Raw genomic sequence first — 15,572 nt, forward strand, 5'->3', positions numbered from 1 at the left:
CGGACTGAAACGCCCTGTGACGTCATCGATCCGCGTCGCACGTTCTCCGTACGTTTCACTCGCTTATCGCGCCATGGCTGCTGCCAACCCTTGGGATCCCGCGTCCGCGCCAAGTGCTGCCGGGCTGTTGCTGGGCCATTTCGTAGCTTCGGGGATGGTCACTCAGGTGCGTGGGCGGCGATGGCGACAGAAGATGGCTGTGAGGTGGTGGTGCTGGGTGGGGGTCTGTGCTGGAGTAGAGGCCGATGGAGGCCCTTCCAGGCAACAAGTAGCGACGGTTCTGCAGTGGTTGTGCCAAAGCGGGGCTCTGAGTAGACGAGTTTCAGATGTCTGCGGGCGATTTATCCTGGGTCAGTTCGTGAGAGATAATAAAGATCAGTCTTCCCCCGCTTTTTCTCACTCAGTGATACCGCCTGTATATTGTAATGGGTGGGGGGTTGGGAAATACGGGTAAGTGTTAAAACACAAACGTTCCCAAACAACGCTTGTTTGTGTGAGGTATTGAAGCATATTTGGGGCGGGAGACGCTGAGTACAGGAGAGCGTCAGGGGAAGCATTCAACTTTAAAGGCAAAAAATAAAGAAATTTTTTAAAATGTTGAGAAAGACCCGAAAGACCTTGGAACGTGAATGCAGGAGGGGAGTAATTATCAGAGAAGAGGCAGATTAGTCTCAGAGGTTGTAGTTTTAGGAGAAATTAAAGATATGAGGGAATAATGGAATCCAAGTGACAAGTGAATGGGGAAAGTGAGATGGAGGGAAAGAAATTTTGAGATAACGAGAAAGTTGAGGATTTTCGCTAAAAAAGAAACGGTGAAGTAGAAAGGTAAAATCATACGCGGAGATTAGCTGTATGAACACGATGGAAGATTTATGGTAAATACATAACTTTGTATACTTAGAAGAGTCATTAGAGAATTGTACCTTACACTGTTTTTGTTTGTTTGTTTGTTTTACAGATTTATTTATTAAAGAGAGAAAGAGGGTGGGGAGGGGCAGAGGGAAAGAATTTCAAGCCGACTCCTTGCTCAGCTGAGCAGGGGGTGGGGCTCTTATACCAGGACCTTGAGATTAGGACTTGAGCCGAAATCAAGAGTGGGAGGCTTAACCCAGGGAGCCACCCAGGCGCCCCTACTGTACACTATTTTTAAGATGAAGAAAGTAAAGGGGCGCCTGGGTGGCTCCGTTGATTAAGCCTCCGCCTCTTGACTCTTGATTTTGGCCCAAGGCCCTGGCCTGGAGCCCACCTGGGGTTCCACGCTCAGCAGGGAGTCTACGATTCTCCTCTCCCTCTCTGCCCCTCCTGCTCACTTGCGCGCGTGCTTTCCCTCTCTCTCTCTCTCTCAAATAAATAAATAAATCTTTTTTTTTTTAATGGAACTAAGGCCTAAGGAGACCAAGAAATTTACCCAAGGTCAGTCAACCAGTGAAATAGATCACAGAGCGCTCCCTTTTCTGACACATTGTATCATCTCTAAGATGAACTGTGATAGATGATACTATGACACTATCTTGAAAGAGTTTAAACTCCTGATGAAGAATTCTTGTAGATTAGCCGAGGTTCTAGTAACCAGACCTTAAAGATTTTGGCGGGGGGGGGGGGGGGGGGGGAGGGTACAAATGAATGCATTGGAAAATAGGCAAAACCTAACTATAGCACTCCCCCAGTTCTCACCTTCTCTTATCTCATGTGTTTTCTTCCTACCAAATCACCTGGTAGTCTCACTGCATTGTTTAGTGCTGTAACAAAGTAATTTGGTAAACTCATACTGTAAGACATTTGGGACTTATCCCTCTAGAGTGTATTGGTTTGAGAATTAAACACCTAAGAGAATTTTGACATTGATAAGTCAGCTGTTTGTTGGGGTAGAAGTTGTTTTGAAGAGGCTCTTCCTAGTGTCCAAGTGGCACTAATTAGACAATTATCTATTTTGCCTCAGGTAAAATCTGCCAGTCCATAGCTCTTTAAGACCATCTTACAATCTTACTACACAACTAGTCCCAATGAGGAAACTTCACAGATTTGTAGTATGATTTTACTTTAAGCAAACTTTACATATGAAAATCTATTTTTATTAGAAGGATTTAGCATTGGTTCTTTCAAAATAATGTTATATGATCTCTTTAGTCTATCCCTTAAGTGCACATCATCCCATTTGCATTAAAAAAATCAAGTGATGCTTAAAATTGTAATATGATGCAACTCTTCCAGAAAATATAGCTTGTTTGAGTTTTGTTTTGTTTTGATCTATATCCATTAAGCAATGATTTAGTGAAAGAAAGGTATAGGTAACTCTCTGTAGGATAAATGGGGTATTTGTTTGTGCCCTAGGACTGCTTTTTTTTTTTAAAGATTTTATTTATTTATTTGACAGAGATAGAACACAAGCAGGGGGAGTAGGAGAGGGAGAAGCAGGCTTCCCGCGGAGCAGGGAGCCCGATGTGGGGCTCGATCCCAGGACCCTGGGATCGTGACCTGAGCTGAAGGCAGACGCTTAACGACTGAGCCACCCAGGTGCCCTGCCCTAGGACTGCTTTATTGGCCTTACATCCTATTTTTCTGGCAAGCTTTAGTGAGTCATGATAGCTCAATCAAATACATATACATACACTATATAGAGATATATATAGAGACATATATATAGTTTACATATTTATGTGTATGTTTATACATTTATATATATAAATCTTATTTTCTCAGTGTGCCCTACCCCTCTATATCCCCTCCCCCATTTTATTTTATTTTTATTTTTATTTTTTTAAAGATTTTATTTATTTGACAGAGAGAGACACAGCGAAAGAGGGAACACAAGCAGGGGGAGTGGGAGAGGGAGAAGCAGGCTTCCTGCTGAGCAGGGAGCCCGATGCAGGGCTCGATCCCAGATCCCTGGGACCATGACCCGAGCGGAAGGCAAACGCTTAACGACTGAGCCACCCAGGCGTCCCTCCCCTCCCCCATTTTAAAGCCTCTGCTTTTAATTTCTCTGCTACACTGTTTCCCTTTTAATGTCCCTCAGCTAGAATTCAGTATGAAGTAGAAAGGACAAAAAAGAAGAAAGGATGCCCAAAGACACAAGTTTATACGTATATATATTTTGTACACAGTGTTATCAGGATTTTTATATTATACATAAAAGTCTTGGATTTCAGCTTCTTGTGCCTAGCAACAGAATGAACAGAAACACCTTAAACAGACTCCCTTTTCAGGATCCTTTCATTTTCAGTGTCCCTTTCCTGGCATGTAAATTATATAATATATAATAGCAGTAGTTAACAGTAAAAACTTTTCTGTATTCCCCAATCCTAGCCTTTTTTTTTTTTTTTTTAGATATAAGGCTAAGTCACAATCCTCAAGTAATTAGAATTTCTATTTATTAGAGAAATTTGGCTATTCTTTCTTTCCTCTCTCCTTTTGGCTCTCCCTTGAACATTGTTATTTTCCATTGGTTTCTCTTACATGTTCTTGGCTAAGCTCCATTACCCTGCTGTTGAACCCAACAGTTTACTAGTTTCCATGTGTATAGTTAAGATTAGCATATACACAGGGAGGGTTGAAGAGATGCCAGAGAATGAGTAAGTTACAGTGAGAAATGGGAGATGTTTTACTTTTCATTTACCTTCTACCTAAGAGCAGAAAAGAAGAGTAAAAGAGTTATGCTGATATGATGGAAATTCAGTAGATTAGATTCATCCTTATTTCAGCCATGATATGTATTTATAGAATGAAATTAAACTAATACATTGCTCCCCCAGACCTCAATTTTGCCATCAGTAAAGTATCTTGTGTTATCTTCCTCATGGCATGACGTATCTATCTGTCCAGTCACTAGGGCTCCTCAGAGTCAATGTTTTTTTTTTAAAGATTTTATTTATTTGATATATTGAGAGCACAAGCAGGAGGAGTGGCAGGCAGAGGGAGAAGCAGGCTCCCCACTGAGCAAGGAGCCCGATGTGGGACTCGATCCCAGGGTCCTGGGATCATGACCTGAGCCAAAGGCAGACGCTTAACCAACTGAGCCACTCAGGTGTCCCCTCAGAGTCAATATTGACTTGACTTTATCCCTAATACCCCATATCAACCAGGATTTATCCATTTCATCTCTCCAGGGATTCACATCTCTGCCTTCCTTTTCCTTTTTTAACTGCTACTGACCTAGTCCACATTCTCATCTTCTCACCTGGAATGCTGTAGTAGCCACTTGTCTAAATATTCAACCTCCAGTCCTTTCTCTCACCTAGTATTTTTGTTTTTGTTTGTTTGTTTTATGTTGTTGGCTAGTTACCAGAGTGATGGGTTTTTTTGTTTGTTTTTTTAATAGATTTTATTTATTTATTTGAGAGAGAGACCGAGAGAGAGAGAGAGAGAGAGAGAGAGAGAGAGAGAGAGAGCATGAGCAGGGTAAGAGGCAGAGGGAGAAGCCGACTCCCTGTTGAGCAGGGAGCCCAATGGGAGGCTTGATCTGATGCGGGGCTAGGTTCCAGGACTCCAGGATCATGACTTGAGCCGAAGGCAGACGCTTAATGACTGAGCCACCCAGGCGCCCCAGTGGCGAGTTTTTTTGGTGGTAAAATGCTCATAAAATTTACCATTTTATCCATCTTAAAGTGTACGATTCAGTGGCATGAAGTACAGTCACAGTGTTGTGAAACTATTTTCAAAACTTTTTTATCAACCCCCGGGAAAACCCATACTCATTAAGTAGTCACTCCCTATTCCTTACTGTCCCCCCAGCCTCATTAGTTTTATTTTCCATACTATCCCCATTTACATTTCTAAAATATATATTATATATGATCATGTTACTTCTTCACCAGGAAACCTTGAATTACTCTCATTTCCTGCATTATAATTGCTTGTCACAGCTATCAAGATCTTCCACGATTATGTAGGAAACTATGTTTTCAGATCTCATCTTTCCTTCCTTTTCACATATATGTTAATACTAGAATACCTTTTCCTTCTCATCCATCCTTCAATCTCGATTGTCTAACTCAGTAAATGCTTATAAAATTGGTTATCTTTGGTCAGCAAATTTTTGCTATTAAGGACCAGAGGGTAAGTATCTGAGGCTTTTAGGTCAATATGGTTTCATCTAGTCTATTGTAGTATGAAAGAAGGCAGAGATAATAAGTAAATGAATGGGAGCAGTTGAGTTTATTCTGGATCCTGAAATTTGAATTTCATATTGTTTTCCTGTGTCATAAAATACTGTTTCTTTTTCTTTTTTACCCAGCATTAAAAAACTATAAAAACCATTCTTAGCTTATGGGCTGTACAAAAACAGGCAGTGGGCTGCATTTAGATCATGGACTATCATTTCCCAACCCTTTGCCTATAAGATCTCTAAAGATCTCTAAGTGTGCTAATATTCTTGAAAAGAAGAAGAGGATACAGAAAATTATGGATCAAGCCAGGGGATGAACAATATTCTTATTCTGAAGTAACCTGCAATTTAAGGAGGCAATATATGCAAGCAATATTTTGCATAGAATTACAGGATAAAAAGGAGCGGGTAAGCTTTTTAGAATAATTCCACCTGGACAGAACATTCCTTTAAGAGAGTGAGTATGTGAAAAGAGACAGTATGAATGAGTTATAGCCAATAGAGGTCATTTAATGAATCAGATAAATGATTCCATGGTGGGAAAGTATTTAATTTTAGCCCCAGGAAGGTCAGAAACTAGGTTTTGTTGATTTGTGTAGGAGTAATTCTCCAACAACCTCAAGCTCATCCTTCTTAACCTTAGCCTTCTCTGAGAGCTGTCCCTAATTCAGATGTATTGTGCAGAGTACTTTAGGAAATAGGACAAAGTGATTAAGTCATGTTTCTTTTTCTAATTTTTTAAAATATTTGGCCAAAGGATTTGTGAAGTGAATATTTAGTGCTTTTTTTTTTTTTTTTTAAGATTTATTTAGGGGTGCCTGGATGGCTCAGTCAGTTAAGTGTCTGCTTTCAGCTGGGGTCATGATCCTAGTATCCTGGGATTGAGCCCCCTATTGGGCTCCCTGCACTCTGTCTCTCTCTTTCTCAAATAAATAAATAAAATCTTTAAAAAAAAAGAATATTTATTTGAGAATGAGAGAGCACGTGCAGGCTGAGGGGCAGAGGGGGAGGGAGAGGAAGAGGGAAAGAATCCCAGGCCAACTCCACGATGAGCATACAGGATAATGCCAGGCTCTTATCTCAGGACCCCAAGATCACTACCTGAGGCAAAACCAAGAGTCTGATGCTTAACCCACTGAGTACTCAGGTACCCAGATAGTGAATATTTTAAAAACAGGAAATATGGGGCGCCTGGGTGGCTCAGTCATTAGGCATCTGCCTTCGGCTCAGGTCATGGTCTTAGGGTCCTGGGATCGAGCCCCACGCTGGGCTTCCCACTCGGTGGGAGGCCTACTTCTCCCTCTCCCACTCCCCCTGCTTGTGTTCCCTCTCTCACTGTGTCTCTCTCTGTCAAATAAATAAAATCTTTAAAAAAAAAAAACCAAAAACATAAAAACAGGAAACACATTGCTACTGTTAAACTCTACTTCATTTTTCAAGGGCAGTGTTGGACATAATAAATCCTCATGTTTTAAGCCCATAGATATGCTATTCCAATGCACACAAACTTTTTGTGACACACTGCTGCTTTCTCTGTTCATTTACCAATAGGAGATGTTAAGTATATCCAAGAAATCAGCTTCTTACTTTGCGCACTTCTCCAGACTACAGCAGATCACAAGTATTCAAGCTGAAATCTACCAGGTAAATTATGTTGGACTTTTTACTTCCTAGTTCTAGTACAGGAAAATAAGTTGATTCCAGCAGCAGTTCTCTTGCACTTAGAACATTGTCTAGCATGTAGCTGGATAAGTTTTTACTTATTTGTAGTAATAGTTATAGTAGTAGTTAGTAGTAGTAGCAATAGCAGCAGTAGGGCTTGAACACCAAAATGAAAATCTTCGGTAAATCCCCTGGGCTCTCATAACGAATCCTCCTCTCTCCCGGCCTCAATATTCATGGGTTAAAGACTATGCCTTTTTTTACTTCAGTTTAAGCCTTCAGGCAGCATTCTACGCGAGCTGAATGTTATTTTTCTTCTTAATTTAGAAAAACCTGGAAATTGAACTTTTAAGACTAGAAAAAGATGCAGCAGATGTTGTTCATCCTTCCTTTTTGGGTAAGTAATTTGATGAAATGGGTAATCATTGGAATTTCAACTTTTTCTTGGATTACCTTAATCATACATTATGATACACCATAATTTTTTCAGGTATTGCCCCAAAGCTAATAAAGTCTTCTGTGCTCAAATAGAAGTCCTTTTGGTTTGACTAGTGCAAATAGCATAAAAAGTGACCCAGGTAGGAGCTCCTCCAATTCAGGAAAGCTTGAAGACAAAGAAAGGCTAAGGAACTTTCCAGATTAAAGGAGACTAGAGGAACTCAACAGTCAAAGCACAGTGGTCATGGATTGAATACTTGATTATGGATTTATTTTACTATAAGGGATGTTATTGAGTTACTTGGTCATATGTCAATATGGATTGTATTAAATACTGGTAGTATTGTACCATTGTTAAATTTTCTGAATTTGATACTTACAGTTACATAAGAGAATGTTCCTATTTGGGGAAATACAGGCTGAAGTTTTAGGGGTAGAAGTTCATGGTATCTACAACTTACTCTTAAATGGGTCAGCAAAAATACATATATTGAGTATGTGGAGAAAGAAATAAAAATGTAGCTAAATGTTAACAGTTGGTGAGTCTAGGTGAAATGTATGTGGGAGTTCAATGAAACTTTTCTGTAAGTTTGAAATTTTTCAAGATAAAAATTTAAAAGAGTCAGTTGGCAGCCATTAACTGAATTCTGGGCAAAATATTGAAATAATCAGAAATAGCTTGTAAGACATGTTTATTTTTTAATTTCATGTAGAATGTTAGAGGCAGAGATGAGAAAAGAGATTTTATGTGAAGAATACGACTCTGGCTATAAAAACTGAATTAGGGGGTGCCTGGGTGGCTCAGTCATTAAGCATCTACCTTCGGCTCAGGTCATGATCCCAGGGTCCTAGGATCGAGCCCTGCATTGGGCTCCCTGCTCAGCGGGAAGCTTGCTTTTCCTCCCACTTGTCTTCCCTCCCTCGCTTGTCTCTCTCTATCAAATAAATAAATAAAATCTTTTAAAAAATAATATAAAAACTGAGCTAGGAGTAGAGTTGAATAATGTAGACAAAGAATTTAGCACTGGATTTGGTGTCAGCAAGCAAAGTAAGAAAATCATTGAAAGCAAAGTGGTTTTGATATTAAAGATAGCAAAGGGGAGATATTTAGGAGGGAAATGGATTAATTTTTGACACTGGTAGTGTCATACCAAAGCAAAAAATAAATTATTAGTGATTTTGAAACTTGTCATATTGCTAACTATGATTACTGTTTTTGGTTTGTATAGCTCAGAAATGTCATACTCTGCAAAGCATGAATAATCATTTGGAAGCAGTGCTAAAAGAGAAGAGGTCCCTCAGGCAAAGACTGTTGAAACCCATGTGCCAGGAAAACTTGCCTATTGAAGCTGTTTATCACAGGTTAAACTAAACAGTAGAAACTAATGGTTCCACATATTTCCTGCGGGTATTTTTTGTTTAGGCTAGTAGTTATTTCATAGTGCAATTCATTAAACAATATATTAGTTACTGTCAGCATTTAACCAGAAAGAAAATCTTAGGCATTTAAAGAGTGAAGCTGTGGTGAAGAAAAAGACATTCCTTTTGCCCAGTGTGTTTTGGGAATGATATAATGGCTTCAATGAAAGAAATTAGATCAATAACATATAGTAAGATGGGTAAAAATTATTTTTATTATGTATAGACCATTTTCTATGAAGTTAACTTATTGTTGTGTTAATGTTGCCTATATGTAAAAATTCTCTTAGGGAGTGTAAGCAGGGAGAGATGAAAACTATGTCAGCTAAAGGAAAAAAAACCAAATGAGTTGTGCTCTCATTTCTGTTGTTTGTATGCCTCAAAACCTAGGGCAAATGATTGGTTTTAGCCTCAGTTTCCCAGTCCATAGAATGGGCATGCTTTCTGTTGCTCTTTTCCCCATACGAGTATTCCAAGTATAATAATAAACAATAGTAAAGAATCAAACATCTGGGGATCTGATTGCTAACTTTCTCCACCAGTGCCTCACTTGCTGACCCTTAGCAAATCAGTACCTCTCTTAAGTGTCAGATTTGTTATCTTGTAGTAAAAGAATAAATGTAAAAATTCCTTCTTGTGGATATATTCAGTTATCTATTCAGTATAGTAAGATACCATTAATGTATATGTTATACATTATATATATCAGAAGAACTGCGTAATGATTTTAAAGCATTTTGCAAATGCGAAGATTCAAAGTGGTTTTAGGTGTAGGCAGTTTCAGTCAAGTACATTCTTATTATCTTCACCCTTCATGGAGAATGAGTAGATTGAAATGGAATGAGATTTAATCTAGGGAAATTACTTATATGAGAAAATTATTATTAATTATTAATTAAGTTTAAATTAAGTTTTGCTAATATTAGGTTGGATACCAGATATGATTAGTGTTGTCTCTCTTTTTCTGTTTGGATGTTGAATTAATTTCTGCTTAGAGTGAAAGAAAATGACATTTTTATCACTGGTATTTCCATGAATGCAGAAGGGTTATTATTGGCTCACTGGGTTGATTGTAATTCTCTTATCTTGTATTAAAAGTCCTAATTGAAAAGAAAAAAAAGAACACAAAGTAACTAAAAAAAAATAGTTGACTTTTTTCTCCCTCTTGTAGCTACATGGTACATTTGCTGGAATTGGCAGTAACTTTCATTGAAAGATTAGAAAACCATCTTGAAACAATTAAAAATATCCCTCATTTAGATGAAAATCTAAAGAAAATGGTGAGTATTAACAGTAGCATTTAAGTATCTCAACTCCTTTACATTTGGCTGTCTTTAGTTCTTTTATACTAGAATCTCAAATGTGTGATCTCTTTAACTTTTTTTTTTTTAAGAGAGGGAGAATCTTAAGCAGGCTTCACACCCAGTGCAGAGCATGATGGCAGGGTTTGATCTTACAACCCTGAGATCATGACCTGAGCCAAAATCAAGAGTTGGATGCTTAACCAACTGAGCCGCCCAGGTGCCCCTTTGTTTAACTTTTTTTTTTTAAAGATTTTATTTATTTATTTTTTAATGATTTTATTTATTTATTTGAGAGAGAGAGAGAATGAGAGATAGAGAGCACGAGAGGGAAGAGGGTCAGAGGGAGAAGCCGACTCCCCGCCAAGCAGGAAGCCCGATGTGGGACTCGATCCCGGAACTCCAGGATCATGACCTGAGCCGAAGGCAGTCGCTTAACCAACCGAGCCACCCAGGCGCCCTGTTTAACTTTTTGATGGCAAATATTCTAAATGAATTATTTTTAAAAATTAAGATGGCTGTGCGCCTGGGTGGCTCAGTCGTTAAGCATGTGCCTTCGGCTCAGGTCATGATCCCAGAGTCCTGGGATCGAGCCCCGCATCGGGCTCCCTGCTCCGCGGGAAGCCTGCTTCTCCTTCTCCCACTCCCCCTGCTTGTGTTCCCTCTCTCGCTGTGTCTCTCTCTGTCAAATAAATAAATAAAATCTTTAAAAAAATAAAAAATAAATAAAATTAAGATGGCTTTTTTATAGCTTTTCTAGAAGTCATTTTATATTGTTTTATTCCAATATTTAATAAATATGTGTTCTCTTTATTGTTCAAGGAGTTATGCTATAGGTATCAGGAGAGATAAACAGATATGACCACTCCCTGCCCTCAAATTCTCAAGATTTAGTGAGCTCTCAGATACTCTCTATTTTATAATATTATTTTTGTGCAATGGATACAGCAGAGAATTATAAAGAAGATGCTATCTATTAAGCAAAGAAAAGGGAGGGTTTGCTTCTACTTTAGGGAAATTGGGAGTAGAATGCGGGTAAGAATATTTCAGTAAAGTTTTATGTGGTAGTTAGTAGTGAGCTGAATCTTGAAAAATCAGTGAAATTTGCATCAGAAAGAATAGTTTAGCCCAAAGCAGCAATGTGAGGAAAGACATGAAAATTAGCATTGGCTGTTTTGGGGAAGAGTGGTACTCCATTTTGGCCTCAGGTGATTCCTACACCAATTAAAGTTTGATAAACTGTAGGTTAGAGGACTAGGCGAATGAACCAAAGTCAGATAAAAGATTTAAAGCATAGGAAAACAAAAGATTATGTAAACTTTGAGATTTGTGATGTCAAATTTCTAGAATGTGTCTACTCTTTGGACAAAGTAATGAAGTAACTAGCTTTGGTGACCTGAGGGTGAGGAGGATCAAGAAATCAAAAAGCTAATGACTGTTTTCTGACATGCCTTCCACAGAGAGTAAATCTTTGATCATTGCTGAATTGCAATTAAATCAAATAAAATAAAGTTTGAGATAATGTACATTCAGGTGGAGATATTCAGTAGACAAATGTGGGAAAATTTTAGGAAGGAGGTAGGTTTTACAATATAGATTATGGGTCATCATCTTTGAGATAATTGAAGACAAAGGAGAGGTGAACTCATAAATAAAAAGCATGTTCTGTAATAAGTGGGGAGAACACAATTTTAAGAAGCCTTTGTGTTAAGGGGCTAGAAAAGGTCAGGTGTGAACTTTTGGTATAACCATTTTGCTATCATAACCATTTATGATATAATAATGATGTATTGATGACATGTAATTTCTCCTATTTTCCCCTTCTTTCAAACACTACAGAGCATGGCATTAGCAAAAATGGATATGTTGGTGACTGAAACAGAAGAACTGGCAGAGAATATACTCAAATGGCGAGAACAACAAAAGGAAGTTTCCTCTTCTATCCCCAAAATACTAGCAGAAGAAAATTATCTTCATAAACATGATGTTACAATGCCTTCTTTACCTTTTACTTCTAAAGTTCATGTCCAAACTGTTAATGTCAAGTGATTGTCAGCTGTTTATTTTTGCCTAATTATATGTAGTCATGTGAAGTCTATTTCTAGCCAGTTGTAATATGGGCATTTATAGGCTCTGCTGCTATTGAAGTACTAAGATTCCAAGTTCACTAAGACCAAATTGAGTTTTCCTTTGTTTTTCATATATTTTCATTCTACTTTTAAGTAAAACTCTTGAAAATCAAATACAGCTATGACAGTTTATTAACATGAGTACGTTAGCCATATCTCAGACAGCAGACTCTATTATGTCTTCTTTTTAAATGCTTGTTTCTGAATTAGAAGAGTCTTATTGCAAGTGAAAGTATGTCGATTTTTCCTGTGGGATAGTTACTAAGTGTATAGAAAAGAGCAAACATAACAGGCCTGACTACTATCCTTTGAAAGACTTGCTTACAAAGTTGGTCCTTGCCTGGCTTCTAGGAATTTAGATTTCAACAGGGTTCCTTCCACTATCACTGATGAGTTGCTCACTATGCCTGAAGTGTTTGTATAATGTGGTTTGTGCGGAACACCTTTCCTTCTGGGAGTCTAGAATTTTGGTACATGTTAAACAGAAGATACCTGTGTGGCTAACCCATGATAATAACCCTGGGCACTGCATTTCTAATGACTTTCATGAAAGACATTTCACACGTTACACCTTAGTTGCTGTGAGAATTAAGCATATCCTGTGTGACTTCACTAGCAGAGGACTCTGGAAGCTTGTGCTTGGATTCCCCTGGACTTTGTCCCTTGCACGTTTTCCCTTTGCTGTTTTACTTGGTATGCTTCTGTTGTAATAAATCATGGTCATGGATACAGTGATACACTGAATCCTGTGAATCCTCAAAACATCAAACCTCAGGGTGGGGGTGGGGTGGTCTTCAAAACCCTGACACGTGAAGAAATTCCTGAGGGTGTTCACTGGCAGCCTTAAGGATAGGCAAAGAAGAAAGGTAGAACAAAGAACAGAAAAAGGCACGTTATAGTAAAACTTTTAGACATTTACCTTACAAAATGCTCAGATATTTTACCTGAGATTATTGTATATATAAAAGAGCAGTACATTGGGGCACCTGGGAGGGTCAGTCGGTTATGATCTCAGGGTCCTGGGATCAAGCCGTGCATCAGGCTCCATGTTCCCTCTCCTTCTGCCCCTCCCCTCTGTGCTCTCTCGCACACCCTTTCTCAAATAAATCTTTTTTTTTTAAGATTATTTATTTATTTATTTGACAGAGACAGTGAGAGAGGGAACACAAGCAGGGGGAGTGGGAGAGGGAGAAGCAGGTTTCCCACAGAGCAGGGAGCCCCCCAGGAAGATGCTTAATGACTGAGCCACCCAGGTGCCCCATAAATCTTTTTTAAAAAGTGGTATAATAACAGTTCCTAATACTAAGCCTCAGTATGTATTCATTTGTATCAGTACTGTAACTACCTCTGGTTATTTTCAGACTTAGTGTATTCTTTTGCTTTAAAAAAAAAAAAATGGAAGCATCAGTATTTTTATGCGTTGCATTCTCTGTCATCAGGGTTCACTGATCCTTTTATTCATCACACTTCTTAACATGAGAAGACCTCAACACAGTGAGTAAAGTAGTTGTTCATAAGGAAGCAAGATCATTGCCAAAAAACTGCCAGAACAACCAGGGATCATGTTTTGAAGTCTCCTTTGCTGACTTTTATAAATTGGATATAGAAGACTGGCCATAATATCTTGAACATTACCTAATATTGTCTAGTCATTTAAACAAAGTTTTAGTTGTAGTTCAGAAATTTCTTCAAACCCAACCTTGGTTTCAAACATCGTAGTATGTTTTTTCTTCATGTGATTTCCTATATTTGTGTGTATATATATTTACATATATATATCATGTCGCAAAAATTGATATTCCTGGTTTTTTGTCTAGTAGTCTTTTTCAAAATAAAAAAACCTGTAATTTGTAACTAAAATTTTCTGGCCCTTGTCTGAATCCTATGTGATAGATTATATAGTGTCTGCTGTTAAAGTATAGCCGCACAGGCCTTTAGGCTGTCTGACTCAAAAGCTTGAGGTAAGTTAAGACAGGTCTACATAGGGGTGCCAGGGTGGCTCAGTTGTTTAAGCGTCTGCCTCCTGATTTCATCTTGGGTCATGATCTCAGGTTCATTGGATTGAGCCCTGCGTCGGGCTCCATGCTCAGAGGGGAGTCTGCTTCTCTCCCTCTCTCTACCCTTCCCCCAACCCCTCTCTCTCAAATCTTTAAAAAAGACAGGTCTACTTCAAAGAGAAAAGCTAATTTAGTACTACAGTAGCGTCAATAAGTGCTGATCAATTTTTATTACTACTGAGCTTTTAGATGTGGATACTAAAGCTCTGGAATGTCTAGGTGGGGGAAGGTCATCAAGAAGATGTGACCACCAGTAGATCTGTGAGCTGGACCCCAGCAGTTAGAAGCTCCTCACCCTCTCCCCTATCCTTGGAATGTGGGTTCTACTTGCTTTCCCCACTCCCCAAAGCTGCCCCAAGGACATAGCCTTGATACAGCGATGTGCTAAGACCATCTGGATAGTATACATGACAGAACCCAGTTAAGGCCTCCACATATAAACTTCTAAGATTTGCTAGATGGATTTGGGGATCTACTCATCCTGTAGCTTCCCAAGACAACCCTCATAAAGTTCCCTTGCTTATTAAATCTGCCACCTACCAACCTGGAGGAGCCAGCCTCTTTCTTCAGTCTCATCCTGCCCAGTAAATACAGGGGCCAATTTTAAGTTGCGCCTGGAAAACTCCTGAGGATCTTGTGAACCAACACTGAGGTATGTGAGATGTGTAAATTCATTTCCAGTATAATAATGATGCCACTCTGGGGCTCCTGGGTGGCTCAGTCAGTTAAGTGTCTGACTCAATTTTGGCTTAGGTTATGATCTCAGGGTTGTGAGATCGAGCCCCACATCAGGCTCTGCACTGGCCATGGAGACCGCTTAAGATTCTCTCCCACTCCTTCTGCCCTTCCCCTCACCTCCTCTCAAAAAAAAAAAGTCACTGTGAAGAATATTCTGGAGGAATTGAGATGCTACCTAGTTTTTCTAGCGTTTTTCTTATTTTGCTCCTTTATCTATGACTATATGTTCTTTCTAACTTCTTAAATATGAGTCTCAATTTCCTTTTCTCTAAATGGAGATAACAGTGCCTACTTCATGGATTCTTGGGAAGATTAAATAAGATAATACATGAAAAACCTTTCCTAGTACATAATAACTGAAAGTCCTTGTTGTTATTAGTTTTAACCAAAGTAGAGTAGATGACTTTGGTAACTCCCATTTCCCTTTCCAGGCTATTCTTTTTATTCCCTCAGACACTCAATTAAACAAGCAAGAATTGGATATAGAACTTAGCTAAAGAGGCCTTTCTGGATTCCCTGAAATTTCATTCTTTTTATTCAGTCTCATTCTTTTGGATGTGGCTGTCCAGTTTTACCAACACCATTTATTGAAGATACTATCCTTTCCTCATTATATATTCTTGGTTCCATGTAGTAATAGACTACATATGCATGGGTTTATGTCTGCGCTCTTTATACTCATGTGTCTTTTTATGCCAATACCATACAGTTTGGATTACTATAA

The 15,572-nt window shown here is 38.8% G+C and overlaps 1 protein-coding gene across 2 annotated transcripts; it reads left to right on the plus strand.

Moving 5' to 3' along the window:
- On the plus strand, positions 1 to 12,790 carry HAUS2 (HAUS augmin like complex subunit 2). 2 transcript variants are annotated; one of them, XM_028094465.2, is made up of 6 exons: positions 1 to 166; positions 6,656 to 6,748; positions 7,094 to 7,163; positions 8,434 to 8,566; positions 9,795 to 9,903; positions 11,764 to 12,790. In XM_028094465.2, exons 1-6 carry the CDS (start codon positions 74 to 76, stop codon positions 11,971 to 11,973), a joined length of 708 nt encoding a protein of 235 aa, XP_027950266.1. In that variant the 5' UTR covers positions 1 to 73; the 3' UTR covers positions 11,974 to 12,790. The 2 variants fall into 2 exon arrangements, with proteins under 2 accessions (XP_027950266.1, XP_027950267.1); XM_028094466.2 differs by lacking the exons at positions 1 to 166; positions 6,656 to 6,748; positions 8,434 to 8,566.
- The last annotated feature ends 2,782 nt before the right edge of the window (positions 12,791 to 15,572 follow it).

The sequence above is a fragment of the Eumetopias jubatus genome, unplaced genomic scaffold, assembly GCF_037043125.1.
Source record: "Eumetopias jubatus isolate StellerSeaLion01/CBP00866 unplaced genomic scaffold, mEumJub1_p1.0 scaffold_7, whole genome shotgun sequence".
NCBI classification, from domain to species: Eukaryota; Metazoa; Chordata; class Mammalia; order Carnivora; family Otariidae; genus Eumetopias; species Eumetopias jubatus.